This window comes from Ictidomys tridecemlineatus, chromosome 15 (genome assembly GCF_052094955.1).
Source record: "Ictidomys tridecemlineatus isolate mIctTri1 chromosome 15, mIctTri1.hap1, whole genome shotgun sequence".
Classification (NCBI taxonomy): domain Eukaryota; kingdom Metazoa; phylum Chordata; class Mammalia; order Rodentia; family Sciuridae; genus Ictidomys; species Ictidomys tridecemlineatus.
Genome location: NC_135491.1, coordinates 54989354 through 55014598, shown reverse-complemented (window position 1 = coordinate 55014598; position 25245 = coordinate 54989354). Strand labels below are relative to the sequence as shown.

Sequence of the window (25245 nt, the reverse complement as noted above, 5' to 3'; positions counted from 1 at the left end):
CGTCACTTCCGCTGCGACTAGAAGTGGACCCGCCCCCAGCGCGGCCGTAACCCAGGACAACGGCCGGGTGGCAACAAACTGTGTCGCTCTAACCCGCCAGCCGGGACTGGCTACTCCGGGGCCTTCCATCCTGCCTACTCCCTAATGAAGGTGTGAGCGGCCGCGTCCCCGACCCAGGGGCAAGGCCCCGGACCCTTCCACGGGCAGCGGAGAGAGACCCTGCCCCGTTCGCAAGGAAGCGACCCTCAAGCAGGGAAGCAGAAGAGAGGTACTGCGGTCTGGGACTGGACCGTTGCAGAAGGGGCGGGGCAGTGGGAGGAGCCATCGGAGGGCGGAGCCCTGGGCGGGGTCCGGGGAGGAGCTAGTGCCGTAAGCCCGGCCCTTGTGAAAGAAGGACGGTCGTCTAGTGGCACGGTAGGCGCTGCTGAGGAAGGGGCGGGGCTCGGTGAGGAGGCGGGCCGGCCTGGGAGGAGGAGGGTCTGTGCGGAGAGTGGGGTCTGCGGGCGCTGTGAGCAGCGGCAGCGGGCTGGGAGCTGACAGGTCAGGTCCCACGTGGGCCGTGTGTCTTGGCTTGTGCTTTCTCCTGTGCAGTGGGAGAGCTCTGGAGACGCACGTCGCTTTACCGTGTTAGTCCCGCGTAGGCACTTAGTGAATTAAAGATGTGAGTCGAAAAGGCGGAGGAGTTGGAGTAGAAAAGGTCAGATCTGGAGGATGGTTGCAAAGACCCCGCTCCTAGGAAGGAGTCTAGGATTAATCCCGGCATCTGTGCCCCGTGGGCATATGATAAGCATAGGCACAGTTAATTTACACGGGAAGATAGTATTTGTAGTTGAAAATATGAACAAATTGTGCAAACTGGGAGGTGCACGTGTAGGACTTTGGGGCAGAGGCCCAACTCCTGTGTTCCAAAACTATTTGTAAGTTAGACTGGAGTCCCATTGGCATTTTTCTGTAGAATCTCTTACCAGAACGGGATGCTCTGGCTTTTTTAATCGGTTCATATGCATGAAGCAGAGCCCTATATTAAACTTAATTTCTATCCTGGTTAACAGTGTTTATATTCATATATTTATTCATTCATCATACGGACTGACAGAAATTAGACTCGCTGAAATTTTGATGGTAGATTCAAGGTTCCTTCAAACTTGTAGCTTCTAAGAAAATGAGGTCTAGAAGCAATGAGTGTAGAGCCAGTGAGGAGTTGGGGCAAGGTGGTAGGGAGTTTTGAGGAATTACAGACTGCTTTTCACTTAAATACCCTGGGTTTTGGCTTCTCTTTGCTCTTCAACATTTTTCCCACTATTAATAGATTAGGAATGTGTCAACCAGGTGCAGGAATGTAAAGGTAAGGCATTGTAATCTGACTATATTGACAAAGGTAAAATATGGCAGGCATGTTTGCTACCGCTCATTTATTTTGTGCAGTCATCATTAATCACACAACTTTTTTCCTGCAATGGTCAGGTTTCAAGATCCTTCTCAACTATAAGTAGCCACTGGTTGTTTGGCATTGATAATTCTTAATCTATTCTTCATTCTTCATATAGACAATAAATATAAGAAAATTAATAGATTAATATAAAGAAACACTCCTACAACTCTTGGTAAAGTTTTTTTTTTTAAGTTAAAATTACCTAAATTAATGGATCTAAAATCCTGTAGATGATATTTAGAAGTGTAGGCCAGGCAGTCGTGAGGTGAATTTGTAGCTGGTTTAGTAATTAGTAAATGCTCAAGTGGAAGGGATGTACAAATTCAAGGATCTCAGATTTAGATTCTAAATTATCTAAGCAGATTAGTTGATGGCCCAAAACAAAGAAGGGGAAATTTTATAAAAATCTGATATATTTGGAGGCTATATCTAGCTAGAAAAAAGGAAGGAAAGAGAGAGGGAAAGAGAAGGAGAGAAAACAAAAGCATAAATATAGAGCGAAGACTGGGACTGTAAACCTTTTATGGGAAAAAAATCTTGAAGTTGTAGTTGACCTCACTCTTAGTGTTAATCAATATTCGGATATAGATGGGCCTGGTGGTGCAGGCCTGTAATCCCAGAGTCTCAGGTGCCTGAGGCAAGAGTATCACAAATTCAAGGCCAGCCCCAGCAACTTAGTGAGGCTCTAGCAACTTGGTGAGAACTTGTCTCAAAAAAAAAAAAAAAGGTGTGGGGGGATGTTGCTGAGGATTTAAGTGCCCCTGGGTTTAATCATCAGTATAAAAAGAGATTTGGATATAGCTATTTGTTTATTATTTATTTTTAGTGGTGGTGGTGGTCCAAGGAATTGAACCCAGAGTGCTTTGCCATTGAGCTATATCCCCAGTCTTTTTTATTCTTGTTTTTAAATTTTGAAACAGGATCTAAAGTTGTTGAGACTGGCCTCAAACTTGAGATCCTACTGCCTCAGCCTCGGGATTATAGGTGTGTGACATTGTGGCAAATATATAGCTTTAAAAAATCTAGCTATATTTTTTGGCTTTTTTGGGGTGTGTTTTTAACTGGTATTTAGTAATATTTAATTAACAGGTGTAGATTTCAGATCAAAGGGAGTTAGGTTTCAAAATAAGTGCTTCTAGTCAGACCATATTTGAAGTATTACCCTCATTTTCAGGCACTACATTTTAAGAAAGATATTGATACACAATTGTGCATCTTTAAGATGTTGAGGAATTTGAGATGCGTGTCTGCAGAAATGATAGCTTACCTCAGATATTTTCAGGACTGTTATTTGGGAAGAATACCCAGAACCAAAGGGCAAAATTTGCAGGCTTGCAGATGTTTTAAGATTATTCTTACCTTGAAATTGTTAGTGGAATGAAAAAAGATACTTGTAAATTAATGAGCTCTAAGTAGTACTTAAGCAGAAATAATTAAGCTGAATTATTATTGTATTAGTTTTCTGTTTTTGCCACATTCTCTGTTTAGGATCTCTCAAGGCTGAAGTCAAGTGTCAGCCAGCCTAGGTACTTAACTGGAGGTCCTGCAGAAGAATCCACTTCAGAGACAGACTGTTGACTGAATTCCATGTCTTGCAGTTGTAGAACTGAGTTTCCCACTTAATTCCTCATTGTCAGCCAGGAACTGCTCTCAGCTCTTACATGCTGCCTATATTCATGTAAACCCCATTTTCCTAATCTCTCAGTTTGAATCATAGTATCTAGAAATTCTGTGGTGATGGTGTTAGGCACTTGTTAAGTGTTGGTTGTCCTTCCTTCCCTCAAGCTTACCTTTTTCAGTGTAGCTTCCTAAGAAATGAGACTCAGCTGAGTGCCTGGTCTTGTAGCAGCCCAGCATCTCTGAAGACCCCTCCTACATTTTGGCGATATTACCGCATTATGAGTATGCACCTCAAGGTAGAATAGGACACTCACAGCCCTCACGCTTGTGAGCCAGGATTCCAGCATGTGACTTGGTTTACACCAGTTAGATCCTCACAATACATGCAGTGACAAACGAATAACAAGAAGTGGTCTTTTGCAGTGGAGTGAAAGAAAATTCTGTTCTGATGACAGCAGATGCACTTGATGCCTTAGGGCTGGAGGTGGCAGAGTGTTGGGTTCCATTTCAAGTGTCTTCTGAGAGCTGAATCCCTGACTTAATTGTATTGAGTGATGTAGCTGGGTATTGTTAACAAACTTACAGCTTCATAGTTCTGGCTCTGTAACACGCTCCTTCCCTGGAGCCATCTAGTAACCTTTGATAATTTTTCTCTTCTTATTAAAGACCAGTGAGGATTCGGTGTCTATATCTAAGGGCCCCAGCTAATAAAAATTTACACTTCCAGTTTGAGGTCTCAGATTCCCAGATAAACATAACAGTTATGTAAGGATAATGTGTTATATTTATATGCACTTCATAGTTTATAAAGAGCTCTCAGGAATTAGTATTTATTTATTTGGTTGTTTTGTGGTGCTGGAGGTTGAATGCAGGGCATTGTACTTGCTAGGTAAGCTCTTTACCATTAAGCTGCACCCCTAGCCCCAAATGTAAATTTTCATCTTTAACTCAAAACTGTTTCCAAAGTATGCCTTTCCTATTAGCAACTGCTACACTTGCTAATATATTTTTAACCTTTACGAATGTGTTAAATATGCTGTTACTCTCATTATGGGTTTCCTTTTTTTATTTTTAAAATCATTATATAGTAAAAGTGATATTCTTGTTGCAGAGGTCTTATGAATTTTAACTTGTATAAACACCAATCTCAATACCATCACTATAGTTATTTTTTTTAGAGAATGACATAGGAATGGAACGTGCACTCCTATATACTATACAGCATACAGCATAACTTTTTGGGACTGGCTTCTTTTGCTCACCTTACTATCTTTAAGACTGATGAATGTTTTACACATATAAAGAGTCTATTTCTTCTTATTGCTGAGTGGTGGTCCATTACGTGGGTGCACTACAATTCCTTTGCCTCTTGACTCACTCAGGTACATTTGAGTTTTTTCCAGTTTAGAATGATTATGGATGGGGTTTTGGGAATACCTGTGTACAGATTTTTGTATGAGCACACTTCTCTAGAATGGAAAAACAGGAATAGGAATTCTGGGTAGTATCATGAAAGTATGTCTGTCTTCTTTTATAAGAAGTTGCTGAATGGTTTTCTGGAGAGGCTATGCCATTTTGCATCACCCCCCCCCCCGGCATTTTATAAAAATTCTGGTTGCTGTAGGTGGTATTTTAGCCATCTTAATGTAGTGGTTTTAATATGTATTTTCTTAATGACTAAGAAAATACTGTCTTTTCATGTACTTATTTACCTTGCTTAATATCCTTTTTGGTGAAGTGTCAAAGTATTTTGTTCATTTTTTACTTGGAAAATTAATTTTTAAATTTTAATTTGTATTCCCCCCCCATTGTTTGCAGAGTTCTTTACATATTCTGGATAGAAGGCCTTTGTCAAATAAATGATTGTTAAATAAATTTTCCCAATCTGCAACTTGTTTCTTTTTCATTCTCCCTCCCTCCCTCCCCCCCCTCTGTTTTTAAGTATTTTTAGTGGTAGTTGGGCACAATATTTTTATTTATTTATTTTTGTGTGGTGCTAAGGATTGAACCCAGTGCCTCACATGTGCTAGGCAAGTGTTCTACCACTGAGCTACAACTCCAGCCCTTTTCATTCTCTTAACAGAACCTACAGCAGAACAAAAGTTCTTAATTTTGATGAAGACTAATATATTGTTATTTTTCTTTTATGGATCATGCTTTTGGGGTCATGTTCTAAGCACACTTAGCCTATCACAGAGAGTCATGAAAATTTTCTTCTAGAAGCTATGTAGTTTTCTTATATTTTTGATCCATTTTGAATTAGTGTTATTTTTGCTTATGGGTGGTCAATTATTGCAACACATTAGTTGAAAAGGGTATCCTCTCTGTATGTAATTGTGTAATTACTTTTTGGGCTTTTGTAAAAAAACCAAGTAACCATTTTTGTGTTTCTGGACTCCATATTCTGGTCCATTGATCTTTGTGTCTGTTCCTTTATCAATGCCATGGTACTGTTTTTATCACTTTTTGGTAATTCTTAGACCTGGGTAATGTGATTGCTTGCTCCACTTTTTATTCTCTTCAAATAATTCAAAATGTTTTTCTTTAAAAATTTTGATCTAGGGTCTGGAGTTGTGGCTCAGTGGTAGAGCACTTGTCAGGCATGTGTGAGGCCCTGGGTTCGATCCTCATCACCCTATATAAATAAATAAAAGAACCATTTACAACTAAAAAATATTAAAAAAATAAAAATTTTGATCTATTTATGAGCCATTGTATTTTCATATAGAGTATGAAAAAAATTTCAAGAACAGCCTTATAATGTTCTAAGCACATAGTCTTATTGTCCCAGTATCTAGTACTTCCCTTTCCCAGAGACTCTGGACCCTATTTTAAGGGTAATAAAAGTCCAAATTGTAGGTAGTGATATTCACAGTACACGTAGGTCATCTTCTTTGTCACCGCTGATGATAGTAGTACTAGTCACCAAGATCTGGCTTTTTTTACTTTTGGGAGATGGAAGAGGAAGTATATCATCTCTACTTCTCTGTAAAGTTAGGCAGTGCCCTGTGCTTTGTTCCAGCTAATGACATGTGACCTAAAGTCATGAGTTCCTTCCTGGAAGAAACATCTAAGCCTTTGTGCCTTCTCATGTATGCCATCACATTCCCCCATCATGGCTGGCCATGTTTTTCAGTGACGGAAGCTCCCTCCTCCAGAATGAGGACAAGGTGGAGCTGAGTCCTGGACATTACACAGTGGACATATAGCATGAGTTAGAAATAAACTTGTGCTTTTTTTTGTTAACCATTGTAAAAGAAGTAGAGCTGCTTGTTATTGCAGCATATCCTCAGCTACCTTGACTAGTACTAGATAGCTGAGGCCAAGAGCTGGTAACCATGCCAGATTGAGTAATGCTCTGGTAAGGCTGCCAGGGCCACCTTTTTCAAAAAGGACCTGTCTGCTCAAGTCATATCTAGGACAAACAAAGAAATAAAAAAAGAAAATAAGCAAACAAAACTTGAATTTATTTTATAGATCCATTTCTAACTTTGGTTTCATTAACATGGTAAAGTAACCATCATATTGCCTTCTTTATTAAAACAATATAATATATACAGAGAAAAGCAAAGGCCTTCTCTATGCTACATACCATACTCCCTCTTCCTGCTTGTTTCTTCTCTTTAGCTACTAGCCTTTCTGGAACTTGTGTTTTTGGTTCGGTGGTCTTTTTGCAGTGGTTTTTCTTTGGGCAGCATCATTTATTTGTAAATGGTAGACATGTTCACTATTTTAGTTTATGTTGATTTTTCCTCCCCCTCCGGTTTTAACTTTTATATGATATATGGGAGAAGGTGTGTCCTGTTGATGTGCCTCTACTATTGACTGGTAGCTGATAGAAGTCTTTGCTCATTTGAGAAGCAAGACACTTTGTACCTTAAGTTATAGATCGACTATGGTGTTAAAATTGTGGTTTTACATTTTTGCTAGATGTAAAAGAAAGAGGCGTTCATAAAGAGTCTGTACCTTTCGGTTCATTTACAAACTAAGTGATCTTAACATAGTGTCAAAGATCCAGATGGTAGTGTCTGTCTGTATTTCCAGCTCTTTCCTTGGCAATTCAGTATATTCATTGAGAAGACCTTGTGACTCTGACTTAAGAATAATTGGAATTATTCATGGAGTTAACTTCCCTTCTTAAACACTATTATCTGACTAGGTGTACACCTGTTCTTTTCCAGTTAGTCTTTGTTCATGGTCTTTACTCCAACTTAAAATTCTACAAACCGTGTTCTCTCTCCTTTGACACCTTTATTTCAGTTTGCTTAAGGTAAAAATTCATTGTACCCTGGCTTCTACCATTGTTCCATGTTTCATTTCTTGAACCACTCTGATAACAATGGCTTAACTTTTTTTTTTTTATTATGGAAAATCTCACACATAAGAATAGAGTAGTACAGTTAAATCTCATGTCCTCATACTCATCCACATAAAAAGAATTCATGACACTTTTGTTTCATCATTCCCTCTCAGAGCATAACCTCCTACCTCATCTGGCTTATGTTAATAAATTGATATTTTTAGAGTTCTCTGGCTGATCATTTTCTTTCTGTTTCTGTGTTTAAATGCTTCTAGAAGACTATTTTCTGGATCATGGTGAATTTCCACAGGCTATTTTTCTTAGACTGTTATTCATCTTCTCTGTTTCATTTCCATATATCTTAAGTTCTTTGATCAGTTTATCTTTGGACATGAACTCCAGAATCTGGAGCTCAGTCAGCACTTTCTCTGTACTTGTGGGTCTAGTCCCTTACGTAGCTTGTGCGATGGAGTTTAATACCTTCTAGCCTACATGCGTGCCTTTTGCCGTGTGCTCAGATCCTGGAGTTCTGCAGATACATTTCCCCAGGAACCACTTTTACTGTGACATTTGAGTTTTCTCCATGTGATATAAAACAGTTGATGGACTTTGATGTATGCCTTTTACTAGTCGTTCTCAAACTGAATCAGTGGAAGCCAAGAAGTAGAATGGCATGAGCTCTTGATTTCCTTGAAATCTGTTAATTAGGTACAATTTTACTATCAGAAAATATTATATCAATTTAGATTTCTGCATCTAACATAAAAATAAAATGGTATACAATTAGTAAGAAATTGCAGATCTATTCTTTTAGTCAATCTATGCTTTTTGTACATTTCTATTTGTTATCTGTTAACTTGTGATAGAAGACAAGAATCTGTAATAAAACTTGATGGTACATTTATAGGAGGAAAACTGAAATTAAGACTATTATGTACACAAACTGAATTTTTTAAAAATTAAAACCACTGACCCTGTTTTCTTTTTTATATTTATTTTTTAGTTGTAATTAGACACAATACCTTTATTTATTTATTTATTTTTATGTGTTGCTGAGGATTAAACTCAGGGCCTCACATGTACTAGGTGAACACTTTACTGTTGAATCACAACTCCAGCCCCACTGATACTGTCTTCTAGTTGTGTAAAACCTTGATTGTTTGAAGTAGCATTTAGTGATCTGGTGTGCAGAAATCTGACCTTTTGACAAACACTACTATGTTTTCTGATGTCAAAAAAGTCAATATAGATTCTTATGATTCTCCATTAAATGAGCAAAGTGCTTATTATAACAGTATTTATAACAAATATATAAAGTGCTCATAACCATTCCTGGCATATAGTAAGAGCTATAAGTTTTATTGTTAAATTTCTTTTGCTACTAGGTAATAGAACGTGACTAACTTCTCTTCTGGTACCCTATTGGGGACCAATTTCTGCTGCAGAATAGGGGCTTACCTGATCAGGTAAGTATCTTTGGACATTCTACTTATTTCCAATATGATATAAAGGGAAATGAACATAATGTTCTTCCTTTGTCTGTATATAGTTTCTCAGATTTTTCACTTGACATATGAGAAGTAGTTGAAGGAGTTGGAGATGGTTACCAGGATGAGAGAAGAGCAGGTGCATGGAACCATTTAATAGGGCTACTGTGATGTTGAGACAGTGGGCAGTCTCTGGATTGAGTACTCCTAACCCTTTTGTGCTGATAGGCCACTTTGTGATTCTGGTGCAGACATTTTCAGAGACATCAGACCAAGGACCACTGGGTGGAAGATGTTGATGGGGCCTGGGAACCAGTGTTGGTTCAGGTTAAGGAAAAATTTTCTACCCAAGCAGCCATTCTACAACTTACTATTATTATTATTATTATTATTACTACTACTACTACTACTACTACTACTACTACTGGGGATCAAACCTAGGAGCATTTTATCTCTGAGCTATATATGCTGCACTTTTTATTTTATTTTGAGATAGTCTTGCTAAGTTGCTTAGACTAGAATCAAACTTAGGATTCTCCTGCCTCAGCTTCCTGAGTAGCCGAGATTACAGGCATGTGCCACCATGCCTGATTAACTTTGTTGGTCTTTAGAATCATGTAGGTTATTTTTTTAAAATCCCATCATCTAGCCAGATATGGTGGCATGCATCTAAGCTACTTGAGAGTCTAACTAGAACCCAGGAGTTTGAGGCCATCCTGGGCAACATAGGGAGACTCTGTCTCAAACAACAACAACAACAAACCTAGTATCTATGCTCCACCAAGACCAATTACAATCAGTCTTTGGCTAAGGTCTTAAAATCAGTTTTTTTTTTTTTTTTTTTTAAATAAAGTTCCCTGTGATTCCAAAGTATAGCCAAGCTGAGTGCATTGTCATTCCAGCTACTTGGGAGGCCGAAGCAGGAGGATTGCAAGTTTTTTTTGAATCCCATGCATTTATTCAAAAGATTTTATAGAAAAATACCACAGCATTGAAATATGTTCATAATATATAATGTGAAAAATTAGGTTAACAACTTGTACATCACTTTACTTCTAAAAAAACAGCATACATTTTAAAATATATTTCAACATAGAATAACAAAGGAAAGACTACACCAAAATATTAACAATGGTTATCTCTAGGTTGTATAATTGTGGGGGCTGGAGTTATTTTTATTTTCTTCTAGGATTGCAAGTTTGAGGCCAGTCTTGGCAATTTAGCAAGACCGTGTCTCAAAATAAGGACTTGTGATGTAGTTCAATGGTAAAGAACCCGTGGGTTCAATCTCCACTACTAAAACACAACAAAATAAAACAAAATGAAAAACAAAACCTCCGCTAGTTTGAGACCAATAAATTAGAGAAATTTGTCATTGGAACAGGCTAAGTAGTAAGCACCTTGTCAGTGAAGATAATCCAAGCACAGAACATTCTTCTTATTGATCTGTACATCCTAACCGTACTTAATCTCTCCTAAATAGCATCTGTGCCTTTTCTACATTAACCTCAAGCTTATACTTATTTCACTATTTAATAAATGACTTTGCTTTTAAGACATATCACTGGGGACTTACACCTTGCTTTCAACCACTGAGAGGACATTTTCTTTCGAACTGTACACTTGTTAAGTCTATGTTCATTAGTCTATGGAGGTTCCCTGGTACACATGCGTTTGTAATTTGGAACGGAACAAGGTATGAGTGTGCTTGTAGAAGCTTCTTGGGGCCGGCAGTGTCTGAAGTGAAACTTTGAAATGTGAATGGATCCAGCTGGTTAGCACAATCTGTCTTATTTAATCATCTTTCTATTTATAAATACATGCTTTTAGCTTTTAGTCACTTACAGCATTTTTTCCTTTTACATTATGTTCATTTCCCTTTATATCATATTGGAAATGAGTATATTGTCCAAAGATACTTGCCCTTCCAAAGGTAAACAGAACTTTATTACCATTAATATGCCACTTTAAGCCTATATGAAAAAGCCACATAGTAATTAAACAGATTTGTTGTAATAAGTACTGATCTCTATCTCAACAGAAAATGAAAAAAGTGGGTTTTGGGCAGGAATCATGTTTGGGTAAGAGAAAGCAAGGTGTGAATCCCCAGGGCCATTGGTCTCCTCATAAACACTTCCCTGGGAAGATGTGGCTGCTCTGCAGTACTCAGGCTAGACCATTGATGGTCTCTGCATAGATTTTTGAGTTAATTTTCACTGCTCATTAGTCCCAAAAGGGCCCCTCTGTCTGAGGGAGGGTGCTGTGACCATTCCCCTTTTATAGATGGCCAGACAGATCCAGAAAAGTAACTTGTTCATGATCACACAGCTGGCAAATAGGATTGGAACTATTAGGCTATGTGACACCAGATTCTGCTCCAGTCAGGATCAAAACTTTCCCTAACCCTTTGATTAGATTATCAATGTCAAGTCTCATTTTCCAACCTGGAAAAATGTCCACTAAGGATAGTATCTTTCCTGTCATCGTCATCACAGTCTCAGTGTTATTGACATTGTGGGTGCCTGCCTTATGCACTCTAGGATGTTTAGCAGTATTTGCGGGCTGCTGCCTATTAGCTGGCCCCACTTGTGACAACTACAATGTCTCCAAATATTACCGCATGTCCCCTAAGGGACCACATCGATCTCAGTTCATAACCACTGCTCTAGGGATTATAATATACATCTTTATTTTTTATTCTGCTTAGAATTAGTATTGTACAACTTTATTGCAACATATAAAATCCTTGAAATTGTATTTGTTTCCCACTACCATCCTTTGTTTTATGAACTATAGCTGTTTACATCATAAATCCTATAATGAAAGTTTTAAATTTTGACTTAAATAGTCATGCGTATTTTGAAGAAATTAAGAGGAGAAAGAGGCTTCTTTATAATAGGAAGTTTTAAATTTTGACTTAAATAGTCATGCGTATTTTGAAGAAATTAAGAGGAGAAAGAGGCTTCTTTGTTTTCCCATGTATTTGTAATTTCTGGCTTTCTTTATTTCTTCAAGAATTTCACATAATATTACAATTCTGTTCACTTTCTTATAGTGTAAGTTTGCTTCTTGAAACTAATTCTCTGTTTTTTGTTTATCCAGAAATGTGTATTTTGCCTCCTCATTTTTTTTCTCCACTAGAGGCATGGGGGATTGAACCCAGGAGTAACTTCAGCCCTTTTTTAAATTTTTATTTTGAGGTAGGGTTTTGCCAAGTTGCCCGGGTTGATCTTGAACTTGGAATCCTCCCGCCTCAGCCTCTTGAATAGTTGAGATTACTAGTTGTGTGCTACTGCGCCTGATATTCCCTTCATTCTTTTTTCTTTTAGACTTTTTTTTTTCACCTTTATTTTATTTATTTTTATTTTTATGTGGTGCTGGGGGTCAAATCCAGTGCCTCACATATGCTAGGCCTATGTTCTACCACTGAGCCACAGCCCCAGCCTCTGATAGTATCTTCATTCTTTAGGTTATTTTCACTGGTTATGAGTTTTGTGTGACCTGTCTATTTTCTTTTGCCATTTTTAAAACTTTTTTTTAATTTTTAAAATGTTTTAATTAGTTATACATGACAGTTGGCATTTTAATGAAGTCATTCCACTCTCTGTGGCTTCTGTTGTTTTTGATGAGAAGTTAGAAGTCATGTATTATTATTTCATGTATGTGATGTGAAATTTTTCTCTATTTGGGGGATTTTTTTTATCTTTGGTTTTTCAGAAATTTGACTCTCATGTGGCTAGGTATGGGTTTCTTTGTATTTATCCTTCTTGGATTCATGGAACTTATGTCTGTAATAGCTTTTAACATATTTGGAAAATTTCAGCCATAAGTTATGTTTTCAGAAAGTATTTCTGCCCTGTTCTCTTAAAATACAATTTATATGTATTTTAAACTTTTTTTTTTTTTTTAATTTCAGGGGCACTTTATCACTGAGTCACATCCCTAACTCTTTACTTCTTACTTTGAGATGCTAAGTTGCCCAGGCTGGCCTTGAACTTCAGAGCCTCCTGCTTGAACCTCCCAAGAACCAGCCACTGCACCTGGCTCTCTGTTCATTTTATAACTCTTTCTCTTTGTGTTTTTCACATTAAGTGATTTCTGTTGACTCCTGTCATGTTTAGGGTTGTCATTAATAATGTGCTATTAATTTTTCTTTGAATTTCATATTTTTAAAATTTGGCGTTTTCTTTTCTTCTTTCCTTTCCTTTCCTCCCCTTTCCCCTTTCTTTTTTCCAGTACTGGGGGTTGAACCAGGGGTGCTTTGCTTTACCACTGAACTACATCTCCTGCCTTTTTCAATTTTAAAAAATTTGAGACAGGGTCTCACTAAGTTGCTGAGAGTCTTGTTCAGTTGTTGAGGCTGACCACAAATTTGTGATACTCCTGCCTTGGCCTCCGAGTTGCTGGGATTATAGGCATGAGCAACTATACTTGGGCTTTGTGTTTTTATTTTTAATAAATGGTTTCCATTTCTCTACTACATTTCCAATTTGAATATATTTTCATTTATGTCCTTGAAAACAGTCACAGTAACTATTTTAAAAGCCTGTCTGCTAGCTCAGTGAAAAAGCACATGAATAGCACATGCCAGACCCTGTGTTCAACCCCAACAGCCTGTGTGTTCCCATACACTCAATCCTGTCTGCTAATTTCCACAACTGGGTCATCTCAGGGGAAGTCACATTTTGTTTCTCTCTGTGTCCTGTTGTTTTGGACTAAGTCTTGGGCATACACTGTAGCAACTCTGGATTTTATAATATTTCTCTGAAATATTAATTTTTAAAAATCTGGCAGTTATTTTGCCTGGACCTAAACTGTATACTCCATTTATATTGCAGGAGGGTAGCAACAGAAATTTCTGTCCAGTTCTTATCTAGGCTGCTTGGAATCTGAACTGTGCCTGTATAGTTCAGGGCTCAGCCAGAGCTTTGAGCAGAATTTCTGCATAGAATTTAAGGATACCCTATACTCTAGAAGGGACATTTCTCTCCCTTCTAGAATTTCCCTCACTCCCCTTTCCATTTGCTTTAGTTTTCCTGAACCCTGTCCCTTGGTTCTTCAAGACAATGCCTATCTTCAGACACCAAAAACTTGTAGAAAACATGAAACGAACTCAGCCCATTTCCTTTTTCCAAGTCTAGACCCCCCTCCAGAGTCCTCCTGCTTTTTCATACTCTCTAGTTTCTTTGGGATTATTTTCTTTATTTTGTTCATTGTCTTAGTTGTTACGTTCTGGAAGGTTGGTTCAGTAGATGTTTCTTTCTTTAGAAGAAGCCACAGCTGGCTTGATTTCTTTCCAGTTCTTTATTCTCCTTCTGCATTTCAGCCTTACTCGGGCTGATTCCTCTGATAGTCCATTTGGTCCCTTATGTACTGAAAATGACATAAGCAGCTCCTAGGACTACATTTTTTCTTTTGTGACTAGCAGGACAAAGAGAATATCTTTGTCCTGTCAGTCTGTGAAAAAAATTCTGTAATTCATTTTGTCAGGTGTGTGTGTGTGTTTTGCTGTTTTCCTTGGGTTCAAGGCCTTGTGCATGGTAAGGAAGTATTCTACCACTGAAGTGCACTCCCACCCCTGTAATACATTTTGATTGAAAAAATTTTAAAAAGGTGTCATTTACAGGTAGTTTTTGGTAACTCAGTCTTGTGCAACTCTCATCATTGTCTAATTCTAGAACATTTTTATCACTCCAAAAAGAAGCCCCCTGACTTCCAGTTTTTCTGCTTCTCATTCCCCTAGCAACCTTCATCTTTTTGTCTGTGAATTTATCTAATCCTGGATAATTTATATCACTGGATTCATGCAACATGTGGCCTTTTGAGTTTGTCTTCTTTCACTCAGCATGATGTTTTCAAGGTTCATCCATATTGTGGCATGTGTCAGAACTTCAGTGCTAGGGATTGAGCCCAGGGCCTTGCACATGTGGGATAAACTTTACGATTGAGCTATTGTTGGGTTTCATAATAATTTCGCTTCACTTAGTAAGGGGTTGTCAAACTGTTTTCTGAACATTTTCAAAAACAATTTTTCATCCCGACCAGCAATGCATGAAGGTCCTGATTTCTGTATATCCTTTCCAACACTTGCTTTGCCTTTCTTTCTTCTTTCCTTCGCTAGCACTAGTAGAGTGGGGACATATGGGTAGAAGTTTGGGAAGGGGAATGAACTTAATGAACACTGCTTTGCCAGCTTCCTCAGAAGCTTAGGGATGCCCAAGCCAGTATGGAGGTATGTGGGGAAAGGGAGGAGGTGGCAGGTGGGAGTAGATAATCACATATCATACTCTTCTCTCAGTGTCAGCACAGTACTGTTTGGACCAGCGTGGAGCGCAGTATCAGGATGCTGGAACCTATGTATTGTAATGTACTCTTTGCCCCTTAACAAGAGACAGCCAGTACTAAGGTTTTCCTGCCATCTTTTCTTCATTCCTAACTTTAGCTTTAATTACATTCATTGGTATTTAATTAAAATTAGTTTTATCTTTCATAATGTCAGTAGTTGGCAATGGATGATTTTATAATATTTGTCCTTAGTCTTTTCCTGAATGCCTAAAAGATATTTCACCCGAGTTACTGAATTGCTTTAAAAATGAATATTGAAAACTAAGTGTAATCTGCATTTTCAAATTGCAGGAAGATGTTAAAAACTATTATCAACCATCCCAGTAATGGATCTCTGTCAGGAAAGTGAGACTCATTTAGAAAATAATGAAATTCAAAGCACAGAAGAAACTGAACTAACCTTCACTTGTCCAGATGGAAAGAGTGAAAAGAATTATGTGTGTTCTCTTCTCAACATCAGTGATATTACGCTTGAAGACGATGAAAGAGCCACCAAGTTGGTTATGGGCACTGGCTGGGAAGAAGCCGTGAGTGTTGTCTTGCGCTGGGTCATGTCAGTATTCCATGCAGGCCATTTCCCCAAAGTTGTGACTATTCCCACAGCACGGGCAGTGGATGAACTGTGGAGCCTTGGAACAGAGGCAGAATCACTCGTGACAATAGCAGTGCCATTTTGGTGTCTGTGGCCACTTAGTATGTGGCCAGCTCAGGACTTAGTGCTCCTGGTACATTTGTTCTTTCACTTCTTAGTAGCCATACCCCAAAAGTGAAATAATGTGCCAGAAGTCATCAGCCAGTCATTGGGCAAGACAGGCTTGTTGCTCACTACTATGCTAAGCTCCCCATGAGACCTGGAGGGCCTGTGCTTGTGGTTCTATGTAGAATCCTGTTTGTTCTTCATGTGTTCTTAGAATCAAGAGTGGAATCCTAAAGTTAAAACTGAAAGGAGACTGGTCAAATCCAAGGTTAAATGTGAGGTTGCCAGGTTTAGTAACTAGAAATACAGGACACTCAGTAAATTTCAGAGAAATTCAGAGAAACAGCATTTAATTTATTTAGCATTAAGTATTTTGCAAATATGGTTTTATTTTTTACCTGGCAAACCCCACTTTCTTGTTTTTTTGATACTGGGGATTGAACCCAGTGGCACTTTACCACTGACTGCATCCTCAGCCTTTCTTTTTTAAAATATTTAGTTGTCAGTGGATCTTTATTTTTTAAATTTATTTATATGTGGTGCTGAGAATTGAACACGGTACCTCATACATGCTAGGCAAGCACTCTACTACTGAGCCACGACCCTAGCCCAAGGCTTTCTTATTTTTAAGACAGCATCCCACTACATTGCTTAAGGTTCTTGCTCAGTAGCCCAGGCTGAGCTTTGAATCCTCCTGCCTTAGCCTCCTGAGTCACTGGGTTTATAGTGGTACCCCTATTTTAACAGAGATCTCTCTAGATAGGTTAGCCAGGGGACTAGAGGTTTGGGCACAGGTAAGCTCACAGGGCTCTTGTGCACCCAGGATGGGCCTCTGCTTGTTACTATCCTTCCAGCTTATCTAGGGAACAGTGTTTCTTCACATTTAAATGCTTGGAAGTGGAATAAAAATGAACAGTTTATTTATTCTTTTTTTTTTTTAAATCATTACTGGGAATTGAACCAAGAAGTGCTTTATCACAGAGTACATCCCTAGTCCTTTTATTAGTATTTTGAGAGAGGGTCTTGCTAAGTTGCTGAGGCCAACCTCAAACTTTTTCTGAAAAGAAATAGTCTGCTTATCAAAGTGTCCATTTACAAATATTATTGCCTACTGTTTTAGTATTAAAAGATACTATTGCTAGCATTTAGAATTAACATATACTATTATAAATATTATTGCTCAGTGTGAGGCTAAAATAGGTATTAAAAGATTTTTTTTTTTTAAAGGTGAGTCAGTTTTAAGATAAAATTGGGCTGGGCATGGTGAAATACCTGTAATCCCAGTGACAAGGCAGGAGGATATCAATTTCAGCAATTTAATGAGGTCCTATGCAATTGAGACCCTGTCTCAAAATAAAAAATAAAAAGGGCTGAGAATGTAGCTCAATGGTAAATTGGTTCAAATAAGACTGCCAAAACGGGGATGTGGCTAAAATTGGGGCATCTTTGTTGAGTAATTTGGCTTGAGAAGTAACATGCTGGTTTATTTGCAGGTCAAAGGCTGGGGAAAGGTTTCTCCAACTGCCTGCATGTGGCCAAGGAAGAAACTAAAAAAGGCGAGGGTAGGAGAAAGTGCCAATAACAGCTGCTTATTCTGCATCAGCCTTGCCCAAGCGAGTCTGGAAGCCAGCCCTCCCACAGAGACTGGGAAATTGGAAGCAGGGGCTGTGGCTGAGGGGGGTCTTGAGAAGAACAGGAGCAGTACCCTCCAGAGTCAGGGGTCCTATCAACGTCCTACCACCACGTCCAGGGAGGTTAACAAAATTTGCTTTCCCTCCTATGTTCATGGAGAAAAAAAAAGCCTGCAAATCAAGGAGTTTATATGGTGCGTGGAAGACTGGGCCACCCTCGAGAATAATAGTGGCAAGACCACTGGGAATCTAAGTGGAGGTGCCAACAGAGGGCTTTCCATCTCTGACTCCTTGACTTCCAAGGCCCTACTAGTTCTGCCTCCCCTAAAACCTTCACCCTCAAGCGGCTTGGAAATTCTGGGTAAGAAGAGTAAGAGCGTGACTTGGCAGCTGGAAGACAAGGTGCCGAGTGTGGAGAAGGATGAGTGTGTGGCTTGTGCACATGAATTGAAAACAGTGGATGGGAAAGATGAGAAAAGACCCCTTGAGGTGGCCAAGCTGAAGGTCCACGACACACCACCTTTCCCTTCCCCAGCGCTCTGGACATCCCCGCTGGCTGATATTGAGCAGTGCTGCCTGCATTGGCCTTTCCTACCTGAGGAGAGCCCGCTGGGCCCTTCCAACCCCGGCCCAGTTCACTACCTTGCAACCTTACAGCTTTTGCAGAAACAGGAAGTGCAAAGCTACAAAGCCAAATTCAGAGCCAAGGAGCTGAGACCACCCAGAAACACCCAAAAGCATGTTCTTCCAGGGGCCAGGCAGGAAAACCGACCCCGAATGCTGGAGACCGAAATGTTCCCAAGACACCTCTTGCCGTCCCTCACAGTGAGCAGAGTTGTTATCCCCATTTCCACTCACAGATTCCTCTGACTTGTCACAATAGAAGTCCTTAAAATAATCACTGCTTGAAATTCATTTGTCTATCTCCTCCTCCCTTCATATTCTTTCTCCTCTTCTATCACAATCCTTTTTTTTTTTTTTTTTTGTAGTAGAACCAGAGGAAATTGAACTTCTTTGGGTGTGTTTGGATTTATTCTCTAAAATCCCATGTTACCTACTTCTGCTGCTAATCCATTTATAAAATGACAATTGGCAGTACCAGCCCCCACCTCTACCTACTTTACCTCTCTGTGCCCAGTGGAAGCCATGGGGAAGGTGGACAATTCAAAGTGCCTCCCTCTACTGTCCTTGTGCCAGCCCAAGAGCTATTTGGCAGGGACTTATTCTGTCCCACCCCAGTGCCTTAAGCTAAGTATCCTGGGTTGGCTCAGATTAAATTGCTTTCTGATCTTTTGAATAAGCAGTCAATATCTGTCTACTGCCTCATTTTTTTTCCAATTTTTAAAATTGATTTTTAAAAAACTTCATTACAATTCTTATTATATACAGAACAATTTTTCATATCTCTGGTTGTATATAAAGTATGTTGACACCAATTTGTGTCTTCATGCATTACTTTGGATAATGATGTCCATCACATCCACCATCCTTGCTAATCTCCTGCCCCCTCCCTTCCCCTCTGCCCTATCTAGAGTTCGTCCATTCCTCCAAGCTCTCCCACTCCCTACCCTACTATGAATCAGCCCTTTATATCAGAGAAAACATTTGGCATTTGTTTTTGGGGGGTTGGCTAACTTCAATTAGCATTATCTTCTCCACTCATTTTCTTTTGTAACAAGGATCTGAAGCTTTGTTTTCATAGGAAATTTCAGCCTGTGTCCATGTGACGATCCTGGTGTCCAAGGTATCATATCCTTGCATCATGTTTTGGCCAGAGTTGTACAAAATTCAGTCTGAGGAACAGGTTTAAGAATAATTATCCATTTACAAAAGAAAGTCATTGTCATCCCTGACTTGATGCTGATGCTTGGGAACCCTCAACCCTAGACATGTAGGGAATAAGCTGTTACTTTTCCCCCATCCTGCCTTTGCTTTCTTATTTTACCCCAGTGCATATTTTTTGAGATTGTATATAAATAAAACATTATAAGTTTTATTTTTAATGACAAGTGATGTTATGTAGATAAATGGTCTAACCATTTTTTATGTGAATAACCATGAAGCTCCTTTGGAATTACATAGCTTGACTTGCTTAAGGCAGGTTGTGCCTGGATTCTGGACTTTCCATCTCCTAAAGAATGGAGTGAACAGTGTATGATTGTATTTGTAAACATTTGCAACGTGTTGACTGTTAGCCTGATGTGCTTTGTTGTGTTGATTTTTAAGAGACACCAGAAATGCTTGAATAACACAGCCAACATTAGAAGGTCATTTGCACTTCCTCATAGGCTTGGTTGTGTCCCCCTGAGGAGGCCCATTCCCCATGTTTCTGGACAGTGGGGTATTAGGCCTTGTGGCTCTGGCATCTGCTCCTCTAAGTCAGTGACTGTAGAATCCCCTTTCTAAAGCAGCAGATTAGTCAATAAGCTCAATATGTAGAACTGTTGGAATCATGTGACAGGAGATGGTGACCCCCAGCAGGAGTGAGGGTCCAGAGGCCTTACCTGCTCAGCCTAGTGTACTTACCTTTTGAAAAAAAATTTTTTTTAAATGGTACTAGGGATTGACCCTAGGGACACGTAACCACTGAGCTACATCCCCAGCCTGCTTTTTATTTATTTTGAGACAGGTTCTTGCTAAGTTGCTCAGGGACTTCCTGAGTTGCTAAGGCTGGCTTTGAATTTGCAATCCTCCTGTCTCAGCCTTCTGAGTTGCTGGGATTTGAGATCTTAAGGCAGTTTTAAAACACTAATCTAGGTTACAGTGGGGTTTTGTAATTTTAGGAAAAAGTTTTCCATTCAGATAAGAGTTGTAAATTCTACAGATTTGGGTGCAGTGGCATACACTTGTAATCCCAGTGACTTAGGAAGCTGAGGCAGGAGGATCTCAAGTTTGGGGCCAGCCTGGGTAACTTTGTGAGACCCTGTTTCGAAATAAAAAATAAAAAGGGCTGGGCATGTAGCTCAGTGGTAGAGTGCCCTGGGGCTCAATTCCCAGTGCCAAAAAAATTGTAGATTTTGATGAAAACATGATATGGAGTGTATGTGTTTATGTATGTGTATGTATTTATATGTGTATTTCATGTGTATGTAGAGATATATATGTATAATATGATGTGTGTATAGGTACATTTTTTGTGTGTGATGTCAGGAACTGAATCCAGAGCCTCATGCATGCTAGGCATGTGCTTTATCACTGAGTCTTATATAATAATTTAGCATTAAGAGGAGGGCCAGTCTTAACAAAGGAAAAACTCAAAATTACTGATGATTTATTGAGGGACAGGGATCTGGCTCATTGGCACAGTGCATGCTTCACATGTTTGAGGCCCTGGATTCAATCTCCAGCACCCACCCACAACAACAAGATTTGAGGTATCCTTTCTGAACAGATAATTATTTTGTCTAACAAAATATTGACTAGAAGATTCCTTTGTGAATAGATTAAGGATGTTTTGCATTTGGTATCTCTTGGCTTAGGAAGTTATTCAAGTACCTAATAACTTCCCTTCAGAATCTTCTCTGTAGCCCAGGCTTACCTTGTTTCTCTGGGGATGAAGTCACTCCAGGCCTTGGCCCAGTTTTTGTTCAGATTAGCTCAGGACATCTAAACTAGTCCTTTGCTGTCTCAGTCTAGCTAGAGAAAGGCAAAATGTTGAAAAGAATACACCTTCCCATTGGGATCTGCATCACTGACCAAATTTCTAGGGGACACTCTGTGTTTTAAGAACTGAAGAACGTTAAATGAAGGTGTCAGTGGCCTCTTTTGAGGGGACAATCTCAGGTTTGGTTCCTCTAGTCCTCTCCAAACCAAGAACAGAGCTTGTGTGTCATTCCTTGTTCTGTTAATTTTAGTTATTAGTAAAAATTTCTTGAAACTTTCAAACTCATCAAGTGAAATTTTGGCAGCATCACATACAGGATTCCCACAGAGCCTGAGGTCACTCATAGGCAAGCTGGGGTTGAGGCCTGCTGTGGCTGCTGAGATCTGGTGAGGCAAGGTTGACTTTTTTTTTTGGCAGTTCTGGGGATGGAACCCAGCACCTCACATAATGCTAGGCAAGTGTTCTACCCCTGAGCTACCTATGCATCACTATTTTTTTTTGGGGGGGGGAGTGCTGGGGATTGAACTCGGGAGCAATCCCTAATATGGAGCCACATCCCCAGTCCTTTTTATTTTTTGAGACAGTATCACTAAGTTACAAAGGCTGGAGTTGAACTGCGATCTTCCTGCTTCAGCTTCACAAGTTTCTAGGATTACAGGAGTGGGCCACCACACCTGGCTTGAGGTGCCACTCTTGAAAGACAATGGGAAGGCTATAAATGAGAATAAGGCCTGGCTATATTTGGACAAGCCTTTGACTACTTTAGAAGACCTTCACTACTTTTAAATCGTATCTTATTCAAATCATTACTTCAAAGACCATGCTATACAATGATTTGAACCCAGAATCAAATTTGCTTTCAATCTCTTCCTCCAAGTACAAAAGTTTCAGGGCCCAGAGAGACCACAGAGCCCAGGTCATCTCACTTTGGCCCCATTGGCCAAGCAAGTACAACTTCAGGCTGCACATCTGGGGCTCATGTTCAGTGCTGCCTTGCGGTTGTAGCTTCAGGGTTACTGAAAACAAGCCAGGGAAGGAAGAAATGGGGCTTTCTGACCCATAGTAGCCAAGGACCATCTTTTGTTCCATCCTTGAACACTGTCTGTCAGGCAAACCATGAGCCAGGAGCAGAGCCAGAGGCTGAGCTCTTCATTACAAGCTAAACTGTGCCCAAAGCTGGGAATTACTAGGAGGCTTGGTTTTGGTCATTGCTGCTTGGTTTTGGTCAATGGTCATTGCTGCTTTTGCCCCTTTGAGAGGATTAATACCTGAGGTTCTTTCTGTCATTTTAGTGCAGTTGACTTGCCCACAAACCTTATTAAAGACTCAAAATGGTGAACAATTCTTTCTGTCCCAGATTTGTTGTGAATCCTGGCCTTTCCTGTGAGAGAAAAAAACAAAAACAATACTAAGTGAATTTAATATTTGTAAATAGTAAAATCCCTGAGGTGGTTTTTAAACATACTACTGATCTCAACCTTTTCTATTAACACACACTTTCTAAAGAGCACCATAACTTAGAGGACTGAATTGCATTTATAGAACGCTTCAAGTTCCACCCATCCTAGCAACTGGCCATCTTTAAGAGCAGGGCTTTTCAACCTAGGCCCTATTATCATTTTGGGCTGGTTCATTCTTTGTGTTGGCTGTCCTGTGCATTGAGAGATGTGGAACAGCGTCCCCAGCCTTGACCCACTAGGTGCCAGTAGCACCCCAGCTGTGACAACCAGAAATATGTCCAGAGTACCAAATGCCTCTCGAGGGCAAGTCACCTAGCAGAGAACCACTGCTTTAGGGAATCAGCAATTCTAGAACACACTGTTTTCTGCAGCTTCTCTGATGACCTTACTCACAGAGCAAGCAGAAGCCTTGATCAGAATGGGAGGGGACGCTGGGCAACACCCTGCTCATCTAATCCCCAAAGGCACAGGTGCCCTCTCTTGTGTTCTGGTCCTTTCTGATGGTCTTGTCCAGGTCTTTAGATAGAAGCAACCACATGTCTGCTTTTCTCTAAGAACAGGCTCTCAAGAAAGAGTAGAGCCCACTTCAGGAGCGGCTGTGGGCCTCCCTGCCTCCTTCCTTCAGGATGATGTGCACGATTGTTTTGGCAAGGTTTTCAAGATAATTCTATTAATATTTTTACATTTAATGCTATTATTCAGAATAATGTTTAAGCAACAGATTCTTTTCCATGGTGACTGCTTGTGCTGAACAGGTGTAAATATTAAGAAGCATGTGATACACCTCGGTAACCAGTGGCAAGTATATGCTTCATAAGAATACTTGAAAACAACCTTTCTCCCCCGAGTCTCTTAAATGGAACAGTTTTCCCACTTTTTAAAGCTCTTGGTGTCACGTTAGCAGCGCAGGAAGGTTGTGACTGTCCTATGTCTTTGAAAGCAGAACTTTTTGTAATCTCACTTGTTTTAATCTACATGTGCTCTGACAAGAACTAGAATCTAACATAGAACTTGGGACAAATACCACTTGCCCTGTTACTGTCCACGAATCTGTCTTAATTTCTTTGTCTATTTCTTCAAATCCTCAGGACTGATTTCTTTAAATTTCAGGAAAATAGGAAATCAGAAAGATACTTATCATTGTGGTATCTATTTAGCAAATTGTTTCTTGCACATACCTTGTTACAGAAGAGTGATTTAAATTGTTTTTAAATACATCACATCTTACTAAAAAAAGGTACAAAAGAAGAAAGGATCAACAGTATCTTGCAATTCATTAAGAGTACTCTCAAATATAGATAAAACAAAAATTATTTCCATGATATGACCTAAGACGGTATAATTGTTAAAGCAGGTTGCCAGAGTTTAGATGGCTTTTCAAATTTCTTGATCTTGGGAGGCTTTTTAAGTTACGGAGGAGAGTTTTAATGGTTAAATATCCTTTTGTGAGAGGTTAATTCAGATGCACTGATTTCTGCCAAATTTTTATTTTAGCGTGGACACTGTGTTTTCTGAAGTCACTAAATTTCTTATTGCAGCTCAAGAAAAAAGAAGATAAAGTAGTAGAGGGATCAATTTCAAATTCATTCCTAAGCAGCAACATGTTTGAGACGCATTCATAAAACCAAATATTGCTCCCAGGACATGGAAAAAGCAATGGATCACCAAAAAGCAGAGAGTAAAATGCTGTAAGCAGAAATAAGAAAATGTGAAACTCAGGACATTTACACATATCATGCTATGCTACAAAGCTCACTCCTGTAGGAAGTAACATTTGTACTTTTTAAATTTTTTTCCTCTTAATATTTTTTTAGTTGTCAATAGACCTTTATTTTATTTATTTATATACAGTGCTGAGAATCAAACCTAGGGCCTCATACATGCTAGGCAAACGCTCTACCATTGGGCCACAACTCCAGTATTTGATAATAACAAGTCACTGATTTTTTTCAATTTCAGAAATATTTTATTTTGCTGATAAAAATACAACGTATTTTAATTATTTTGTTGTTCTTTTTAAAAAAAATTTTTGCAGCCAAGTATCCTGTAACATTAACTTTCTTCAGAGTAAAATACCAAAAATTATAGAAGGGGCTGTAGCATTAAGTTCCTCAAAGGCAAATTTATGAAATTTGTGTTTTTAGAACAAAGTTACAGATGTTTTTGTTATTTATTAGTAAGGCAGTTATAGTATTTTCCCTAGGTTGTCTAAAGTTTTGAATGAATACTGGTAATCTGGTTCAAGGGTTATATACACATTGTTTTTATTTATGTACAATTTGACCTTCTCCTCCTTCCAAAAATGCTTGTTTTTAAATGTAGCCCATTTTAGTTAATGTTTGGAGAACCTATGGACCATGTGTTCTTTCAACCTGTCTTAGTGTGTAAACAAATATATTGTGTATCTGTTAATAATAAATACAATCCCAACAACTGAGAATCCCTTGGATTTAACCATTACAAAAGTGAAGTCATTTTCTTTGGTCATATGAATATTTTACTTACCAGCCAGCATCTTCCTGAAGGAACTCGATTAAAACTCACATCACTTAACAATTGGGAGTCATTTAGATGTTGAGAGTATGAAAGGGTATATGTTGTCTTCTCCTAGCATCAGATCTAATTAATGGCACTTCAGCATACTTGTGGTGACAACAGACAATCATACA

General features: G+C 39.1%; 1 protein-coding gene across 3 annotated transcripts; it reads left to right on the top strand.

Annotated features, from left to right (window-relative positions):
- The first annotated feature begins 40 nt into the window (after positions 1-40).
- Positions 41-25025, top strand: C15H16orf46 (chromosome 15 C16orf46 homolog). 3 transcript variants are annotated; one of them, XM_005318516.5, is made up of 4 exons: positions 42-268; positions 8738-8818; positions 15476-15711; positions 17375-25025. In XM_005318516.5, the coding sequence occupies exons 3-4, from the start codon at positions 15511-15513 to the stop codon at positions 18380-18382; spliced, it is 1209 nt and encodes a 402-aa protein (XP_005318573.3). In that variant the 5' UTR covers positions 42-268; positions 8738-8818; positions 15476-15510; the 3' UTR covers positions 18383-25025. The 3 variants fall into 3 exon arrangements, with proteins under 3 accessions (XP_021577432.2, XP_005318573.3, XP_021577431.2); XM_021721756.3 differs by lacking the exon at positions 8738-8818; XM_021721757.3 differs by lacking the exons at positions 8738-8818; positions 15476-15711 and having other exon boundaries at positions 41-268.
- Positions 25026-25245: the final 220 nt, after the last annotated feature.